At 33.2% G+C, this 20,301-nt stretch overlaps 1 protein-coding gene across 1 annotated transcript in view; it reads left to right on the top strand.

Annotated features, from left to right (window-relative positions):
* Positions 1 to 20,301, top strand: part of TRPA1 (transient receptor potential cation channel subfamily A member 1) — a 31,036-nt gene that overhangs the window by 7,950 nt on the left and 2,785 nt on the right. The window contains exons 7-26 of the mRNA XM_079300912.1: positions 70 to 206; positions 2,376 to 2,424; positions 5,404 to 5,503; positions 6,424 to 6,524; positions 7,798 to 7,967; positions 8,055 to 8,219; positions 8,875 to 8,989; positions 10,209 to 10,375; positions 11,220 to 11,313; positions 11,941 to 12,000; positions 12,947 to 13,045; positions 13,859 to 13,929; positions 14,353 to 14,500; positions 15,070 to 15,159; positions 15,387 to 15,556; positions 17,463 to 17,592; positions 17,725 to 17,907; positions 18,803 to 18,871; positions 19,490 to 19,600; positions 20,094 to 20,191. Coding sequence (XP_079157038.1) covers positions 70 to 206; positions 2,376 to 2,424; positions 5,404 to 5,503; positions 6,424 to 6,524; positions 7,798 to 7,967; positions 8,055 to 8,219; positions 8,875 to 8,989; positions 10,209 to 10,375; positions 11,220 to 11,313; positions 11,941 to 12,000; positions 12,947 to 13,045; positions 13,859 to 13,929; positions 14,353 to 14,500; positions 15,070 to 15,159; positions 15,387 to 15,556; positions 17,463 to 17,592; positions 17,725 to 17,907; positions 18,803 to 18,871; positions 19,490 to 19,600; positions 20,094 to 20,191 — 2,327 coding nt within the window. The remainder of the gene's footprint in view (positions 1 to 69; positions 207 to 2,375; positions 2,425 to 5,403; positions 5,504 to 6,423; positions 6,525 to 7,797; positions 7,968 to 8,054; positions 8,220 to 8,874; positions 8,990 to 10,208; positions 10,376 to 11,219; positions 11,314 to 11,940; positions 12,001 to 12,946; positions 13,046 to 13,858; positions 13,930 to 14,352; positions 14,501 to 15,069; positions 15,160 to 15,386; positions 15,557 to 17,462; positions 17,593 to 17,724; positions 17,908 to 18,802; positions 18,872 to 19,489; positions 19,601 to 20,093; positions 20,192 to 20,301) is intronic.

The following is a 20,301-nucleotide window of genomic DNA, read 5'->3' as shown; positions in this document are numbered from 1 at the left end:
TTTAATAAATTGGAAGTTATGTTTCTGAGGTTTAAATATTTGCATTTTGTCTTGTTTCCCCATTTATAGAATGAAAAATGCACAGCACTTCATTTTGCTGCCACTCAAGGAGCAACAGAGATTGTAAAGTTAATGATGTCATCCTATGCTGGTGAGGAATCCATCATTGATGCTGTGGATGGGAATAAGGAAACTTTGCTTCACAGGTAGGAAGCTGCTGTGCCAGATTTCACTATAAATTGTGAACCATGATATTCTTAGGTATTCTTCCCATTTGGAACACCCTTCTACATAATTTGGAACTTCTCCATGGTAGAGGAGGTGATTGCAGTGCAGTATAAAAGAGTGAAAAATTCAGTCAGAATGTTAAAAATCTCAGTGCTGATACTGAAATGCAAACAGTTCCACTTACCTTGGAACCATGGCAAGGAATGGTCACTAATAGTTTGCATTGAAAATAAACAGTAAAGATTAGGGGAACAAGTTATGGAATTGTTAGCATCTTCTGACAATGTGGAAGAAATGCCCATATATAATCACTTGATGATTTTCAGAAAATGAGTTTAAAATAATATAAACTATTTGAAATGATATTTTCTTTTATTTTCAAAAAACCCAACCTTATACCTGATCAGGTAAAAGGAAATGGTTTTACACTTCCTTGAGACTTCAAAGTTGCAGATGATGTTTGTTTATGTAGCAATCCTCAAGACTCCTAATCTTTCACACTCCATTAAAAACTAGAGCACTAGACTGTGGAGAAGTTTCCTAAATCTTTTGTAGAAGAAAAGTACTTACTTACACATGCTGGCTCCCAACTCTATAGATTATAATATATTTCCCCATCTGTACATTTTTTGCAAGAAAGATATGTTTTACTGCATTTAACTGTAAGTATTTGACAGTGTTATTCTACAAACAATTTTACAGCATGAAATAAGTGATAGAAGCAGGGGAGGTGATTGTTCTTTGGACACAGTGTAAAGTAGAATGATTCAAAGATAATTGGAGACATTAAAAGAGTTTGTTGTAAAATTAGGATAATGTTTGGGTACACTTGGAAATGTTACCATGGAAGAACATGATTGAAGATAAAGTGATGACAGAATGCCAAAGCAAATTGTGCAGACACATGTACTACTTAACAGATAACTGGCTGCCTTATCTGTGAAAATTATTGTCCTTGAAAAAAGCTTGGCAAAAAGGACAACACTATTTTAGTCCCTGTGTCTGTGAAACTCTAAAAATTATATAACCAAGAATCATCAAGAAGGTAGAAAGTCACGCAAATATCTCAGAATATAAAAAAACTGAGTAGGAACATTAACTTGTTGAGAAACAAAGTAGCAGTAAAGCATAGGTAGGACTTGATGCTTTTGCATTCCTACTGTCATGTTTTCATATAAATATTCCATAAAATGACTTTGCTTTCTCTTCAGCCACCTTGGAATTTTTTTCAGTAATAATGTGTGGCTGGAAAGGAAATGGAGGCATCTCTAGTATTTGGAGCCATGACTTGATTTTAAAAATATGTCTTTTGATCTATCAGTTCTAACTATAGTACACCCAATGTTTTATTACCTCTTATAATGCTAAGGCAACAGTTATCATCTGAGATACAGTACAACCTTGGAACTGTCCTTCTATGTTGCTTATTGAGTCAAAGTATTTTGCAGAGGTCTGACTTGTGGAAACATTTTATTTGTGTGTATTTACTGTGCTATACTTTCATGCTTGGACCAATTTTTTCTTGTAATATGTAATTCAATGCCTTACTGTACAGTAAAACCAGAGAAGATTCCAATTGTACAGACAACTTTAAAATGTTTTTGGTAAATGAAAACTTTTTATCAGTATATTTAACTAATGCTACTGACTATACTCCAAATAGTCCCAATTTACACCAATTAGTTTGTTAATACTTTTTTGAGTAGACTTGCCTGCCACAGTCAGAATGTATGTTTAGACATTGCCATTTTAACCTCATACTGGCAATATTGCATAAAATGCAACCAAATTATTTTTATATAATTAAATTATATATATTATATGCTTGTAAAAATTTGCATATAAAATTTATGGAATTCTGTATTGACTTTGTGTGGGCACACTGAAAGATCTGACATATGAAATTACTGGTTCTCTTAAAAATCAGTGGTAAAATACCTGTTTACCTAGCAAGGAAGTCTTTGTCTTTGTTTCCTGCAGTGAGTTTTGAATGTAATAAATGAACTGAACTTAGTTTGAAAAGAGAACTCCATGCAAAAAAATAAAAACAGTTTATTAAGATGAATTATGGGGAAGAATGCTATCCTTTGGCTTGAAACTTCATTGTCCTTTCTAATATTGCTGTATTTTTGTATTTTTCTCCACAGAACGGCTCTCTTTGATCATTATGAACTGGCAGAATATTTGATTTCAATGGTAAATATTTAATCAAGCAACATGTTTAGAGAGATTATTGCTATCTATTGCTGCAGTTCTGCATAGAAAAATTCATAAGATAGAATGAGTTCTCAGGTATAGGCTACTTAGATAGGTAGATGTATACATTTCATAATGTATAATTGAGACTTACAGTGCAGCAGTAGTTGTTGACCCATAATATCATCCCAGTTACAGGGGATGAAATCTTGCATTTTTATTTCCATTTTAGTTACTCAGAAAAGTTTCATAAACAACTTTTACCAAGTATGGTGAAGTGGTCTGGTCATCCTACACTCTTCAGACATGGAATACTAAAAAAAGTGCTGAACATGCATTGAATTTAATCTGTTTTTTTAACAAATTAATAATTTCTTTAAAGGATGTACATACGATTAATGTGGGATGACATAGCCATATAGCAAAGTTTGTGCATGATTCAGAAATATTTTTTATTCTATGTGGTTTGGTTGTATTTCTTCAGTGAATAGTAATGGAGAAGAAAGAGAAGAAATGTAATCAGGGATGCTACTGGCTATGCTCCCAGTGTCCATTTGTGGCAATTAAACAAAGGCTCATAATCATTTTGTGCCCTTTTCAGCTGAGGACATTTTCAGGAATCATCAGATTTCTTTTTCTGTTTTATGTGTGTTTAGGGTTTTTACTTCATTTCATGGCAATTACACTAAAAGAAATTCTCTTCTACATGCAGTTCTGCTTTTCTCAGGAAGTCTGTTACAGGGATTTGATTTAGTTAGAATTAGATGTTTGGCTTACTTTTGATTCAAATATGAAATGGTGAGGTTTGACACTTAAACTTGTCTGACAAAACCAACTGTCAACAAAACTGACTACCTGAGAAATACAGGTATGAAAAATGAGAAATACCTGAGAAATGCATGTGGAGGCTGGTGTGTACAAAACACTATAACATAAATTTCTTTAATACTGCATTTGCTGAGAACAAACTTTCATTCCTTTAGTTTGGCCTCTTCCCTAGATTTGCTAAGGGTTTCTTTGGCTTTCCATATAAAGTACATCAATTTTGATGCTTTAGGACTGTTTTAGTTTTCCCTGTCTGGGAGTGGATCAAAATGTGTCATTTGGAGGTGGTGGAGTGTTGCATGTACAACCTGTGCTGCCTCCTCCCTTGCACTCCTGGCCAGATCACAGAGTTCTGCCTCTGCTGAGGTGTACATGAGGGTAAAAAAGAAAAGGTGCAGAAATGTTACTGCCTGAAAGGGCCAGTTTCCATTTTTAATGTAGGATGACGCATTTATTTTACGCATTAAATATTCACATTTTATTCAAAATAAATAAGCAGTAATTTTACACATTTTCTTCTTATTTTTTGTGACTTTTCCCCCTTTTGCTTCTTTGGTTTTCTCTAAAATGAAAATGGAAGATTAAATTGCTAAAAATAATAATTGATATTTACAAAATTGGCATGTTTGTTTTTCTATTAAAATCTGTTTAATTCATTTATGTTAATGCATTCAGGGCAACAGAAATGGAAAATTAAATGGAGTTCAGAAACTATTTTACACACCCTTAATTCAGCTGTATTAAATATATGTGACAATATACAAGTTACTTCTTACTGTGATAAGTAATTATGAATTCTGCCAAATTACTGAAAGCTGAACAATTGTGTTAGCTGGTGGGAAGGTGATTAAATATTGCATAAGGAACTGGAAATTGCTGCCCTGTATTCATTGAAATAAATGAGACACTTGGATAAAAAAAGGTCTGTTTCTTCATGAAAAAAATAATTTTTAGTATGTGGTCTCGCCTTGTAGAAAGGTAAATGGGGAAAGGGTATTGCATGTATTACTCCCAAATATTTAATGAACATACATTGGAAGCTCCCTGTTTCCTGTGGTAAAGTAATCATTACACATTTATTATGTACTTCTTATTACTACATTGCAGGTGTTACCATCCTAGAAAGTAAATACTGCTCAGGACTGTGATTAATTCTCTCTCACATTAGGACTGGACCCAAAGATGGTTCAAGTTAATCAAAAAATTGCCATTGATTTTTTTTTTTCAATCATCTTTGGATGTTATCTGAAATAAAATAGATTTTTTTTGTGTACTTTGTTCAGCTCATCAAGTTCAACTTGCAACTCGATATTTAGAAAAAATAATACCTAAACCATCATAAAATATACATACATCTCATTGGTTCATTTGTGTGTATCTTCCTGTTCCCTTGGTGGGATTTTGTAGATAAATATGTTTATGCTTACAGTAGCACTTTGCTGATATGACCATAGTGATACTGTGACTATAGTGACTCTAATATTCTGACAATATGTGTCAGTGCAAAAAGGAGATGAAACAGAATAAAATATACCTCCTGTTGCTACAGCTACTTTGGTGTGAAAATGGACTTGGTTCAAATCACTTATGCTGGAGGATAAAAAACTAATATAGACTGAGCTAAGCAGATTGAACTATATTAATTTCTGGATGCATTACTTCTTGAATTGTGTTCATACAGTGTGGAGGTTTAGGAAGATCTTTTTCTGCTAATTCTTTGATAGGTAAGACCACATCGTTCAAAGGGTATTATTTTTGCATTTTTCCATAGTGTCAGTCCTGGTATTTTCAAGTTAAAATTTTATATTTAGAATTTATATACATGGAAAGGTTCTCTGACAAAAGATCATAATCTGTAAGTACAATATACCTAAAAGCAAGCCACTATTAATTTGGCATCTGAATTTTTATATATAGATGACTGAACTGTGGCTGATGGTGAACAAACATAGTAGTTTTTTAGAGAGATATAAAGTGTTTATTTATTTATTTATTTATTTATTATTTATTTATGTATGTAATGTGAAATTACTTATCTGGACCATCTGCAATTACTAAGAGTGCCTTTATTTCTGCTATGCTTATAAAGGGCAGCACCATTTTAAAGTTTCATTTATTCATTATTCACCATAAACTTTGAATTCTTTTTCTCAGGGAGCTAATATTGATAGTGTTGACATAGAAGGTCGATCCCCACTTCTGCTGGCCACTTCCTGTGCATCATGGAAAATTGTTAATTTACTGCTTTCCAAAGGTAAAAAGGAATATACACATACTATATATATATATAGAACTACTTCCTTTGAGCAGGGTTCATTAATTTTAAAACTCTGCATCCAGCTTCTCCCTCAATTTGAATTCATTGGTTCAGCATCCAGCCCAGGAGCAGCTGAGCTGAACAGCTGCACACTGCTGGTATCCCCTGAGATAAAGGAAGAGTTGGTGTGATGATTTCATCCCTTTCTACACCCCTGAACAGGCTGTAGAAGAATGTGCATGCCATTTGTCATGCTCCTCAAGGTGGAGGTGGCACTGGCACTCCATCCCTGCACTCCTTACAGCAGAGCTGCAGAACAAATACGCCACTTAAACAGAGCTGTGTTTCATACCAGCAATCAGTCTTTAAATGGTAAAGCCCACCATTTAATCCTTACCTGTGGTTTTATAAAATCAGTCACCTTGAAAATGTTTGAGCTATAGCTCTTTCATTTGCTGCATTTTGGTGCAAGTTAATTATTATTACTGTATTTCCTCTTGTTAATAGTATAACTTTATAACTAGTATAATTTTCTTTAAAAACCTTATAGTAAGTTTTGAAACTGTAAAAAGTCACTGTAGAGGTTATTATCTGCATCTTTAAATTTCCTCTTGATTTGTGGGTGATCAGCATCTTGAAATATAATGACCCCATATAAAACTTAGTGCTGCAATTAAATACAAAATGCATAAACACAAGAAAATTATGGAAGCTGAGTTTTGCAGTAGGGGAAGCAAAATTACATATTACATGGTTGACCTGAAGGAATATATTATAGATATATAAAAACTATTTTATACAATTTTATAGATTAATAAGCATTTGTTCAACATTTGTTCCTTTGTCTTAAACATCATCATGTATGCCAAGAACCAGCAGTTTTGAGGTTGCTGGTATTTATTTCCATATTTATTTAGGAGCAAATGTATCATTAAAAGATCATCTTGGTCGGAATTTCTTGCATTTGACCGTATTGCAGCCTGGAGGATTACAGCATCTGAATGAGAAATATCTGCAGGTACAGTAAGCATCAGTTTATGTCTTTCAGTTACCCTTACTAAGAAAATGTAAAGAAAAAAAGCAACTACCATTTTATTTTGGTATGTTTGTAAAAATTTCTGATAATTGTTAAATTGAGTGTCACAGAATTGGTTTGAGGAGGTACATGTCACATAGCTCTTCATTAAAACATTTCAAGGCAAATAATACAGTTTTCTTATTGCCAGGCAAAGGAATAACATAATCCCATAAATTATTTTGCTGTTGGGGCATTGAATAGCTCAAGAGGTAGGCAATAAAATATAGAACTTTTCACTTCTATTTTCCCAGCTTGCATGCAGTAAAGCCAAGAGACATGCTCTTTCAGTCAAGATCTAGAATTTTTTAAATAGTTTGCAGCATATTCTATCGGAGATTTCTGTGGACTGGACCATTATGAAGTCTTGGATTTAGTTTTCAAAAATACGTCTAACATAAATTTGTATTTGGCTGTGTTGAAATGAAGAACTCATATTGATGGAGACCAAGCTTGCCTGAAAAAAAATTAAATGTTCTGGCCTCCAAAGCTCCAGCCTTTTAAATGTGAATCAAATATAATTCATCTTACAACATGTGCTGAAATCTGTGGACAGTTTTGGTTGTAATTCAGAATTGATTTAACCTCCCTTTTCAGCAGATGTAATGAATCAGTTTTAAAATAGTGATGGTAACTCAGCATTGACTTTCTGATTATTGACCATATTAATAATTCAGACAAACTAGGACAGTAGAGGAGAAGTTTTAGTTGTTTGAAGAAAGGTTGTAGGATAATGTTAGACAAGGAAAATGGTGAAAAAGATGAAAAAGAGAAACAGGAAATAAATTTACACTGTAAACCAGTGAACTACTGCGTTTTGACAGTCAGAGGTTTTGCTACTGAATATAGACTATAAGCTGCCTTTAGATTTGGTACAAGCCTTCTACTGCCAGCATTGAGCTGGAATGTTGGAATGGCAACAAAGGAGAATTTCCTTTATTGTGCTGTGGATGGGTTGCAGTCAGGATGCAGGACAGCAAACTCCTGTTCTTTGAAAAGTAGTTGTTTGAAAAAATGATGACCCACAAATCAGCAGATTAAAACTTTACTTTTACTTTGTTCTTAGCTTTACTTTTACTTAAGTTTAATTCTTATTTTTAGATACTTGTTTTTAAGTATTAATGCTATTGTTGCAACCTATTAGAAACTATGGAGCAGAAGAGCTACAGATGTAATTCTGTGCTTTTGTTTTTGGGTACTTCTTGGGGGATAACAGATGGAACATATTAAAAATCTCGTTGTGGATGAGGATAATGAAGGATGCACTCCATTGCATTATGCATGCAGACAAGGTGTGGCCCTCTCTGTGAATAATTTACTCAGCCTCAACGTTTCCATCTACTCCAAGAGCAGGGACAAGAAGTCGCCCTTACACTTTGCTGCCAGGTTAGTGGCACACTCTGGGCTATGGAATTCATGCCATGGTTTTCATGCCTGTATAATTTTTGACATTAATTTCTGTCTCTTGCAAAGCTATGGGCGCATCAATACTTGTCAGCGACTTATAAGAGATATGAAGGACACAAGGCTTTTGAATGAAGGTGATAAGAAGGGAATGACTCCCCTCCATTTGGCAGCCCAGAATGGTCATGAGAAGGTAGTTCAGTTTCTTCTGAAGAGAGGAGCTCTCTTCCTCTGGTAAGTATACAGATTTTCATTCATTAAGCAAAAAAAAAAACAACCCTTATCTCCCTATGTTTTATGTTCATCTGCTAGGAAGTTAATGCTATATAGATGTAAGTATAGTATATGAAAATAATTATTATATTAATATATGCAAACACAAACAAACAGTATAAGAGTATGATTATAAAATACTTGTAAAACAGAGAATCATGGCTAGCTGTGGAACCAAGGCTTCTAATGCTGGGGGAACTGAGTTTTCTCTAAATCCAAGTGAGAGAAGAATATTGAACATTTTAATGAAAAAAAATTGGTTTGGAAATGTTACAAACATTTCAGCTTCACTTAAAGGCTTGAGTAGGATTTTTTAGGAGTGGAGGTTCACAGGCATTCTGCCTTGCTCTGTAAGTCCTGCCTTCAGGTCAAAGATCCACAGATCTCAGAAGCAGATGAAAAGGGAGAGATCAAAGTACTATTATTGAGTTGAACCTTTTACTTCAGAATGGTGCATTGATCACCACATCATAGTTGACAGAAGGTATGGACATCTCAGCAGAAACCATGCCAAAGAAAAGAGGTCTGAGTCAAAGGAGCAGGCATTTACATTCACTTTAAATTTATAAAAAGATTTTTTATTCATAATTTCTAATTGTATACCATTACATGTAAGTGATTATAAAGGCTGGACAGCCCTGCACCATGCTGCCTTTGGAGGATACACTCGCACAATGCAGATCATTTTGGATACTAACGTGAAGTGTACTGACAGAGTGGATGAAGAAGGGGTATGTGTTAACATTATTTTTCTTGTCTGCTGTTACTTCTAGATTAAATTTAGGGCTAGGCTATTAGTAGTTTTCCATTGTGCAATGCATGTGTAATATTTAATTTCCTGTGGCAGACTCAGTGCTGTTATGTTTCACCACTGTTAAAAGATTTATTGGATAAATATATGGTTGCTTAAATTGTTGTCCAATTCTTTTTAGTGGGAGACAAAGAATATTCAAATACCCTTACAGAAAACATGAAACACTGAATGCATTAGACATGTCCTTCTTGCCCTCTATACAATGCTAAATATTTTAGCAATGTAGTGTAAACATTGGTAATGCAAATTACACAGATCTGAAAAAATCTGGTATCAACTATAATTCCTTAACATATTGTTTGAAATCCACTGCATAGTGATGTCCAACAAAAACAGCACCTATCTTGTGCTGGAGTTAGGCAAATACAGTGTGTGTTAGGTGAAGACAGAATCCCTTTCTTGGACTGAAGGCCTCTTGTATGAACCTGTCCCATCAGTAATAAATGAACTGTTCAATTCTCAACGGAGAAGCTGCTGCTAATTTCTCTGAGAACCTGTTGAAAACATTTAGAATTACTAGATTAGAAACAAATCTTGACTATATAAATTTATGAAAAGCCTTAATTTCAATTTATGAGAAGTCCTTAATTCCAATCAGAAAAATCTGTATGTATTCAGAAGACTCTCAAATGTCAGTTTCAGTGTAACTTGATTCTTAAACCACTGATTCCTTTACTTTTATGAAAGCACCAAAGAAAAAAATAAATGTTCCCCTTGCAAAACTGCACCCTCAGATTTTCTGGCAGATTTTTTTGTATGAGCACATCTGGTTATAATTGGATGCTTCTCTTCTTGATTATCAAATGCAGGTGTTCTGTATCTGTGGATACCATAATTTTTACCTAATTTTGACATTCAGTTCATTAACTGCAAAACTAAAAGATATTAGAGAATTGGCTTTTCTTACCTACCATGAGTATCCTCTTTAGATTTTGCCTTACTGTAGCTGTAGACCTAAAGAACATGTCTGTAATCTCTGTCAGAATCTCTGACAATATTCCAATGTTTTGTGTTGCTAGTAAAAACATTCAAGACTTGCAGCTGAGAAAAGCATGTATCTTTTCAATGTGGAAAAGCACTGAAACATGTTTTTTTTTTTAATTACTCATGTGCTGCTGTACTGCTTGTCTGCACAGAACACAGCTTTGCACTTGGCTGCACGAGAAGGACATGCAAAAGCAGTGAGGTTACTTCTTGATTATGGTGCGAAAATTCTGTTCAACAAAGCAGTAGCTTCTTTTTTCCATGAAGCAATACACAACAGGAGAAAAGATGTGGTGTCTGCTGTCATTTTGCACAAAAGGTAAAGTATACACAAAATGCTTCTTGAATTTATTTGCCCATGTTTTGGGTTTTTTGTTTTTGCTTTCTTAAATGAGATTAAGTTCTGAAAATGTGTAGTTTAACAAGTAAAGCTGAGTATACATTTTAAAATTCTCCTGTTCTAATGACCACAGAGAAAAAATGGCATAATTGTAATTGACATCAGACATGTGGGAAGTTGTTTTTCATATTACATTGAGTATTTGGATTCTGTGTTGAAAAAAAAAAAAAGTAGAAACCTTCAGAAATAATTTTGACCTTTTATATAATGCTTAAATGTCTATAGAATTTTAATCAAAATGTGCATGCAACTGAAGTAGTTCAAGAGATTTATTTTAAAATCCTGATTTTAAATGTTGGAAGTATTTTAAAATGTGGCATTTCAACTGCAGTTTAGAATATTTTGGGTTAAGGTATAGTGAAACCCTACTTTTGGAATAAAGCAATAAACCATTGCCTAATGATAACATCTTTTGGTAAGAGTTACAGGAATACTGACAGGATTTTACTGTATTTATTATTACTTGCCTAATTTTGTAACCCAAGATTCCAAAATTCATTCCAGTTTCGTATTTTTAGGAGGCCTTAGCATAGCTGAAACATTTCTGTTTAATTGATAACAGAATTTAGCATGAATCATTCTTACAGAAGTATCCAGAATATTACTCAGATACTTCCCAAATAGCTTAGTTTCCATTTAATAGTAAATAAAATAGCTACATGTTATGATTTTCAATATCTTGCATAAAACTCAATCTAAAAGTAGTTAATTTAAAACAGAAGCAATTAATTAATTTCCCATTATCTGAAATAATTTTTTGCAGATGGGAAGAAGCTGTTGTGACTTTCTCTCACTATTCCACTGCCAATAAGTGTCCTTTGCTGGAAATGGTTGAGTATCTTCCTGATTCATTTAAAGTAAGTTTTCTGCACATGTTAAAGAAATGACATCACAAAATAACCCTAGTCGTGCTGCATTCATTTTACTGCTTGCTGTGCTCACTGATATGCATTATTATAAAATAGAAATAAGTTCACAAAATTATTTAAATAGTATTTTAGTGATAGTCTCAGTTTGTGCAGTTTAAGTTCTTCAGTATTAGAAAAGTTCTTAGCTTCTTGAGATCAAAGGAATTATAAAATTAACATAAGAATGACGTATAGATGTAATGAAAGTAATAAGTGGATTGGATTCAAAATGACCTGAGATATTTTCACTCTCTTTGCTAACTGCTAAATGACACAGCAGAAATGTTTTTGGGTTTTTTAAAATAGCAAGTGACTCTGTATATATGTATTCATAAACTATTCACTCTTCATACTCGTAAACTAGCATGTAGTCTTGTAAACTGCATTTGTATTTAATTCCTGCATGAAAGCTTGGGAATTTTTGTCTTCAGAGCATGCATCATAAAATCTGACTGAGTCAGCACTTCTGTTAGCTGATCACTGTATTTGATGGTCATTATCTTCTGGTCTAAACAAATTCTTTCTGTTGAACATTGTCTATATCACCTTAATTCATTTTTCTGTTCATCTGCAAAGCTGGTGTTGGACAACTGCATAATTGAGTCTTCAGAGGAAAAAACAAGTCGAGACTTCTATGTAAGTAGATGAAAAAGTCTGGGAAAGTACACAACATGTATATTTTAATGTACATGTCAAACTCACATATGTAAGGTACAGCTGTAGATTAATCTCAGATCTTAACACAAAACATAGGAGACAGATCTTATTTTATCCTTTGGACTGTAAATGCTTTGAGTTCAGTTTCTGTAATCTTCATAATAAATGTGATATAAAACTTCTACAATCCATAAACTGTACCTTTGCTGTGTTAATTTTTACAATCAAGCTGGATATCAGAGTTATGGGTATTTCAAAATAGCAGTGAGAGAAGACATTCATATTATATCATCACTCATAAATATCTATTTATGCATATCTAAATTATGCTTATAATAAGTAGTGCAATTGTCATCAATAATTTAGAGTTCAATATATTTCTTTGTTTTGTAAATACTTGTCCAAAATTTTAAGCAGTATGTTGCTTTTGATGCTAGGGAGACATGAATGTTCTCCAGTTATGTTACCTTTGAAACCATATTGAAAACCACCTTATCAATTATTATATTGGATTGTGTCCACATCATTAACAGAAAGCTTGCAAATGTTTTGCTACTGTGCATTTTCTTTCATTGTATTCTCAAAGCCATATAACTTTTAAAGACAAGGTTTTCTTGAAAGTCACCATTAAAATAAATCACAGTTATGAAAATTACTTTTCTTATTAGTAACATTTTAGGAAGAAATGTGCACTTTTTATTTTACAATCCAAAATGGCTGTTTGTTTAACATCTTGCAATCACAGATGTGTGTCTTGATAGCATGTGTTCAGCTAACAATTAATATACATTTTGATCCTGACTACCTTGACACAATATGCTTTTTTTTTCTCTGAAGGATAGCCTTTTTTGTATTAAGAACATAATCTAAGACTGAGATATTTATTTGCATTATTTTTAAATTCTGGTCTATGTGTGTTATATAGATTGAATATAACTTCAGATATCTTCAGTGTCCCTTGACACTTAACAGGAAATTAAAGGATGGTGAAGATATTTTCTATGAACCTCTTACCACTTTAAATGTAAGTTCTGGTTTTCCTCTGACATCATAGGTTGTTGTCTTGGCTTAGATAAAATTAGGAGGTTTGAATTTTTCATCATAATATTTCTTCTCCAAAGCCTATAACTCTGTGCATTAAAAGTATATTGAAATTAAGTATGGGCCAAATTTCTAAGTAATAAATAAAATTTATTTTAGGTTTAGATAAAACTATGAATGCTCAAGATATTGTGCTGTACATTCAGGTAGTACATCAAAGAAAACCACACTTTAGTCATTGCAGTGACCATGCACTGGAATGTAAGGCACTGAAAAACCTGACAAAGCTGATTTGTTTCATATGCTAATTGCAAAATATTTATGATGCCTGAAACAAATTTGCTGGTTTTTGCATTGCCAATCTGTTCTCTCATTCTTTGTCAGAAAATGTTTATATAAGCAACTTTCTGGCTTAATATGCTTACTTTTTGGGATTCCTCTTGGCAATTAGTTGTTATGCTGTCTAATAATAAATTAATAAATAGGTAATTTTCTCATTAAATGTAGAAGCGTGGTCTCACAGGTGGAGTTGAAAATAGTCTGTATGATTTTTGAATCTTGAAACAGAGTAACAGAGCCCCAGCAGAGGAACTGAATGCCTTAGCAGGCCGAGAGGGCAAGATTATGATGGGTTTGGGCCACAGCACTTAATCACAAGAATTTTGCAATATCTTACACACATTTTGCTTTTCATTAGGCAAATAGTCAGGTAAAAAAAGGTGGCCTAGCCAGTTTTGTAAGCACTTTGCTTGCCTGTGTGAATCAAGTTTGACCTTTCTGTATTTGTGTTTTGTAGGCCATGGTGCGCCACAATCGCATGGAGCTGCTCAGTCATCCTGTGTGTAAAGAATATTTGCTTATGAAATGGTTTGTCTATTTTAATGGATATAAAATGTAATACTGCATGTCAAGATAAAGACTATTGTGCCTGAAAGTTGTTTATTAAGATGTGCTTATTTATAGAGTTATCTGAGCAAATGTCTTTTCCATGAAGTGCAACTTAGTATTTAGTAAAGATTTTTTAATATTTACAACAATTGCAACTACTATCTCTGTTTCCTCTTTATTGCAAAAATACCTGATAAGCTTGCCAAGTTAAAAATGAAAGGAACTTCATTTCAGGGTAGCAAATGCATCTTTGTCTACAAAAGTGATGAACGCATTCATCACACAGAAACATTTCAAGAAATGTTTATTTCCTCATCTTCAAGACATGATTGACTCTTAAATTTGAATGCATGCTCTTCTAAATTTGAAAAGTGTTGTAACTTTAAGATTTTCACTTTCAAGGATGGCCTATGGGTTTCGAGCACATCTAATGAATTTAGGCATATATTCTCTTGGTCTCATCCCGTTGACTCTTCTGGTCACCCACATACAACCAGGAAGACCTCTGAATGGAACAGAGCTCTATGAAGCAAGACCATTAGAATATGAGGTACTTTTATTAGTAGTCACAATATGTTTAGGATTTTCATAGCAAGATGGTATGATTATTTAAATAATTTCTAGATTAATTTATGCTCTAGTAACCCTAAGGAATAAAACTGTAGTGTATATTTCTAAACATTCAGCAGCAACCTCTGCAGAAAATTTTCAGTTCTCATTTATTTTTTTTTCTGAGAATTTTTATTTGATACATTGTTGCTCCAGTTTTTTTCCCTGAAGTGAACAATATTTGTTTAATATTGAAGAAAAAAAGATTCACATGAGAGAAAAGGCATAGAACTGAACTCAAAAAGGATATGCCAGTAGAAATACAGTATAAAATAAACTCAAGGGATATAAAAGGTTCGTTAAAATATCCTGATATATGAAAAAGTCATGAAAATCACTTATATAGCCCAACCCAGTACATGGATTTCGCAATAAATTTAGACAGTAATAACTATATGACACAAGCTAACAGTTACTTAGCTTGGCAGTATAATGTATATATAATAGAGATGAAATGAACATTCCTTTATTAATTTCTATTTTCTTTTGTGTTCTGATTTTTTGTTTCAGGACTCATACTTTACAAGGGTGTGTATGTGTTTAGTTTTAATTATGAGTTTACTGGGCATCTGCAAAGAAATATTTCAGCTGATTCAGCAGGTAAGTACATAGAGAAATAACATTGATCAGATAGTGTGCTTGCATGGCAATGTGTATGATATTGAAATTAATGTGTTTTTTTCCTGTTAGGAGGGAAATTCCAATTTATACATTTTAATTTATATATATAAAGACTAAAATTGAGAAGAAAATTTAAATAGTGTATTGAATTCAGTGTTTAATGATGGATGACTTGTAAATATGAACCTTTCTCTCTTAAATCCTAGAAATTGAAATATTTGTTGGATTACTCCAATCTACTGGACTGGACCATTTATACTACAAGCATAATTTTTGTGTCTTCTTTATTTATTAATACACCAGCTCATTTGCAGTGGGAATGTGGAGCAATTGCTGTGTACTTGTCTTGGATGAACTTCTTGCTTTATCTTCAACGGTAAAAATATTTTATGAGCTTTGCAATAAATAGTTTAATATTTTCAGATATTTGGCATGTCCTAAACTGTGACTGATCAAGTTTGAGAGTCCATTTTTATTTTTTCAAACTATACAAGTTTCCAGATTAGGACCATAGGAATTTTTCTATCTCTGGTAAACTGTAAAGTCATTTTCAGTGTTTTCCATGTAGAGCATCACAACGTATTTATAGCAACTATAGAAATAAGAATATTTATTTTAATGTTAATTAAGCATAGCTGTGCTTAATTTTACCTTTTTAAAATCATCTTTCATTAAACTGTACAGACTTTGATTTTAGAAGAGCCCAGAAGGATATGAATTATGAAAGGCATAAAGTAGTCAGGTTTTATGAATAATACCTGGGAGAAGATAAATTCTTTTATCATTTCCCATATTAAATAGCACATCTCACTTGTATCTTGTAAAAGAATTCCAATGGATGTTATTATTTCTTCAGCTGATATTATGTCTGTTTATTGCCCTTAATTATCTTAAATCTTGTTCTTCCTATTCTTATTGTATATATGCATTAATGACCCCTGTGAAGTCTTGCAGACAGACAAACACAACATTTGCTGATTAATTTCAGGGTTGTTTTACTGTAGCAGGGATGTTTAAGGACAGGCTTTGTAAACAGAGTTAATGTCAGAGCAAGTACCTTTATGGTCTGGCTGCAAACCTTGTCCTCCCCGTGTCTGATCTTGGATGAGTAATGAATGGGTGTGTCCTGTCTGCTCTGGGAAAATGGGGGCTGAACCTAAACAGTGAAAAGTAAACAGGTGATTGCACAACCCTTCTACTCCTGTCAGAGGAAATGCCTGCCTGGCCTGACTATTTTTCAAGTGCCTAGCAGTAGAACTCTACACATGAATTTTTCTAACTCATTCAGGCTGTTATTTCCCAAAGCAACCATTGTGATTCCATTGACTTAACTGAATTTGGCCTAATAAATGCCTAATAAGTAAAAGAAGATCACTTTGCTTCATTTACAGCTTGACCTTTTCAGTCTTGCACACAATGTTTCAGAGTGAAAGCCAGGCATAGGGATTATCACAGTTGCTGCTGTATTAGCATAAAAATCTCTTGGACCCTGGATTTGAGGAGGACATAAATTCCCAAGTTCAGGTTTGAGAGAAAAAGTAATGTAATATGGTTTATGGTAATTCCTGTCCTGAGATTTAGTTTTTGTGTTAACCATGAATAGGAGAGGCTTGCTAACCACAAACTGCTGTTGGAAATCCAGGTGTCTTAAAATTATGCTATTCTCCTTCTCTTACTGGGCAGTGTGTTTCTTTTTGTTTGTTGGTTGGTTTTCCATTATTGTATTACACTAAAACTACATGATATCATTTGTTTCACATCTTGTAAAAAGCAACATCTTTTAAATCAGGTGTGTGGCTGCTACGTGGATTATGGTGCCAGTTGTCCTTTGCTCTGGTTGCTACTTTGCTTAAAGAAGGAGAAAAACGTTAGATAATTTGCTAATGATTTTATTCTGAATGCAGTAGTGGTATAATACTGTACTGCTTATGCCTGTGAAGAAAATAAATGAAATTTTTTCTTGTGCATTAAAATAGAAGATTATGCAGTTTAAGTTGCTGTGAGTAGGATCACTTGCACTCTTTTAGATGTGAAAGTAGAACAGGTTTGTTACCATTACAGAATCTCTCAGAGAGGCAGTGTCTCTTTCCACAGGTGAAAATCAGCATTACTTACTGTCTCACATAAATAACTGCAAGGAACTCTAACTTCAGTATTTAATGGTTTAAGGGTAGACTTGGCAGTGCTAGATTAATGATTGGAGTTGATTATCTTATAAGTCTTCTCCAAACTAAGTGATTCTATGACTGATTCTCTTTCTTTTTTGTTTACTTATTGCCTAGATTTGAGAACTATGGGATCTATGTTGTGATGTTCTGGGAAATTCTGAGGACTTTGATTCGGATTGCTGTGGTTTTCTTTTTCCTAATACTGGCCTTTGGGCTGAGTTTCTTTGTCCTTTTGGGTTCACAGGTTAGTTCAATTACATAGTTAACTTCTCATAATCTTAAATATTATCTTTGACTAAAGCATCTCAAAGCTTTATTTACAAATTTCATCACTTGGGTTTTTTTTATTTTTTTATTTTGATGTTTCTTTTTGCAGCAAACATACAGCACACCTCTGCTCTCTGTAATGAAGACATTTGCAATGATGCTGGGAGACATTAATTACCATGATGCATTTCTTGATCCTTTACTCAGCAGTGAATTGCCATATCCATTCCTGAGTTACACAGTTCTCATTATATTTACCTTGCTTATTCCAATCCTTCTCATGAACTTGCTAGTAAGTAAGCTATTTATTAATATACAAAAGTGGTTAAACACTATTTTATATAGAGAGTTCTAGCATATGGAATTACTTCAGTAAGTGACAGCCATTCATTATTTAACAGATATTTTCAGTAACATATTAAAATTTCCCTGTTCTCTGCACTTGTTTTCCATCCATTTTACTGTTCTGAATATTTTCCCACAGCTCACTTCTGCAGGTGTATCTTGTATATCTTTAGGTAATAACTGCCATGGAATTTGAATTGGACCTGCAATGTATTATTCTGAGGTCTTGATAAAGAAAATCAGGGAACAATGATTTTTGTTCAATCCCTTATTATATCATACCCTAACAATAATTTAAATTAAAAAAAATTAAAAATCCCAAAAAAGCCCAAACTCAAAACTTCATTGCACACAAAACAGCAATCAAAAATAGTGTTAGAACTAACTAACAAACTTAACCTAAATGTTAAGAATCAGAAAACATGATAATGGTGAAAAGGGGGGAAAATATGTAATATATCTTCAGCCGTGTTTCATTGAATATATTTTTATTTAGGAAATCACATTTTCACAAGCTGAACAATAAAAAATCAAACAGCTCATGTTTTTTAAAGTTATTTTTTGATGCCATCATCCTACTCAATCAATAGATCAACTGATTTCTTAACATTACAGCAATAATGAAGAATATAAAAGAAGGGATGTTATTCTTGACAAAAGTAACTCTTTAGGGCCTTACCAACAGATTGTTGTCTGTAAAAACACTGTAAATTTATCAACACATATTTTCCATATATGCAAAAAAAAGTTTCCAAATTCAAGTGAAGAAATAAATGTGAATGATAAATACAACTGAAATCACAGACTACAAAATAATAGATAATTAAATATTTCTTTTCTAGATTGGTTTGGCTGTTGGTGATATTGCTGAAGTACAAAAATATGCTGCACTGAAAAGGATTGCAATGCAGGTTAGTAACATACCATGAAAGCATCAAATGTTGGAAGTACATATCATTGCTAGAACACCACTTAGATAATTAGTGGATATTTCATCACATTCCTAACTGTCTTAGGATGTCTGTATAGCAAATTGGTGAACATGGAATTTTATTCTGAATCCCATTTTCACTCATATGAGTCATTGCCAAGGAAGCATACAAGCAAATGCATTTTACAGGAATTTTTCAACCATCAGTTCAAACAATTCTGAGTTTTTCCAAAACCAGAATCTCAAAATCTGTCACTGCAATGCTTGAAATCACGGTGGTCTTTTTGTATAGAACCTGTGCAGTGGAAAGAAGGCACACAAAAATCAAAAGGATACCAAATTCATTCTGCTGTACTAAATTCTCATTAGTTAAAAGAATGCACATCTATGTGGAGTAATTAATTCTGCTAAGATACTCAGTCCTGGTATGAATATGTAGTTTTAGTGTCTGGGCTGGAGTATTCAAAATATTTTACCAGTGTTTGCAGTGTGGGGTAGTACTGTGAATTGGATATAATGGCATGATGATTATTTTCACTTATAATGTGTATTTATCTTAACACAACCAATCTCATTCTAATTGCAAAACTGCATTTAGGTTAATCTCCACACCAACTTAGAGAAGAAGCTGCCATTTTGGTTCTTGAGCCGGGTGGACCAGGAATCAATCACTGTATATCCCAACAGGCCGAGATACTGTGGGTTTATGGTAAGATGGTGGATTAGATAAAGAATTCTGATCAAAAAGGGACATGATTGACTTTGTGCACACATTGCTAAGACTCAGTCATTAACTGATACCAAGGGTATTGTGTTAGACCTTGAATAAGGTCAGTGAAATTGATAAATCAGTTTCAGTGCAGCTGTATTCAAATAAAAGTATGGTTTAAATATCAGTGAACTGTAACTTTATTAAGTGAGATAAGCTACAAAAAATTTTCGGATAAAAGGTAGAAGTACTCCCTTTGGCCTTATCTTCTTTTGTTTCTCTATTTTGCATTTCAGCTGTTGTTGATACACCGAATTTTCTTATAAAACATATTCTGCAAAACAAATGTTTTAATACATAAAAAAATAACATAAGAGAAAGTCTTGTTAGTTTTAACACTGTGTGAGGACTTACCATTCATATATTTAATCTATTGTCAGGATCTATTTAAGACTATAGGATCTGTTTGAGTTTGGTTCCATGTTTTGTTTAGAGTGTGTTCCAGTATTGCTTTGGGTGTGAGGACTCTACCACGTATGCACAGAGCCCTGATACAACACTAGAACTGGAAGTTCTGAAGCAGAAATACAGGTATTTTTTATGATATTTTACAGTTGTAAAAATAAGTAAAACCAATATTACAAATTCACTCCTATTTTTAAAAGCATTTTAAAGCTCCATACTGTATCTACAAAGCAAAA

The sequence above is a fragment of the Erithacus rubecula genome, assembly GCF_903797595.1.
Source record: "Erithacus rubecula genome assembly, chromosome: 3".
Lineage (NCBI taxonomy): Eukaryota > Metazoa > Chordata > Aves > Passeriformes > Muscicapidae > Erithacus > Erithacus rubecula.
This window is presented reverse-complemented; position numbering and strand designations above follow the sequence as displayed.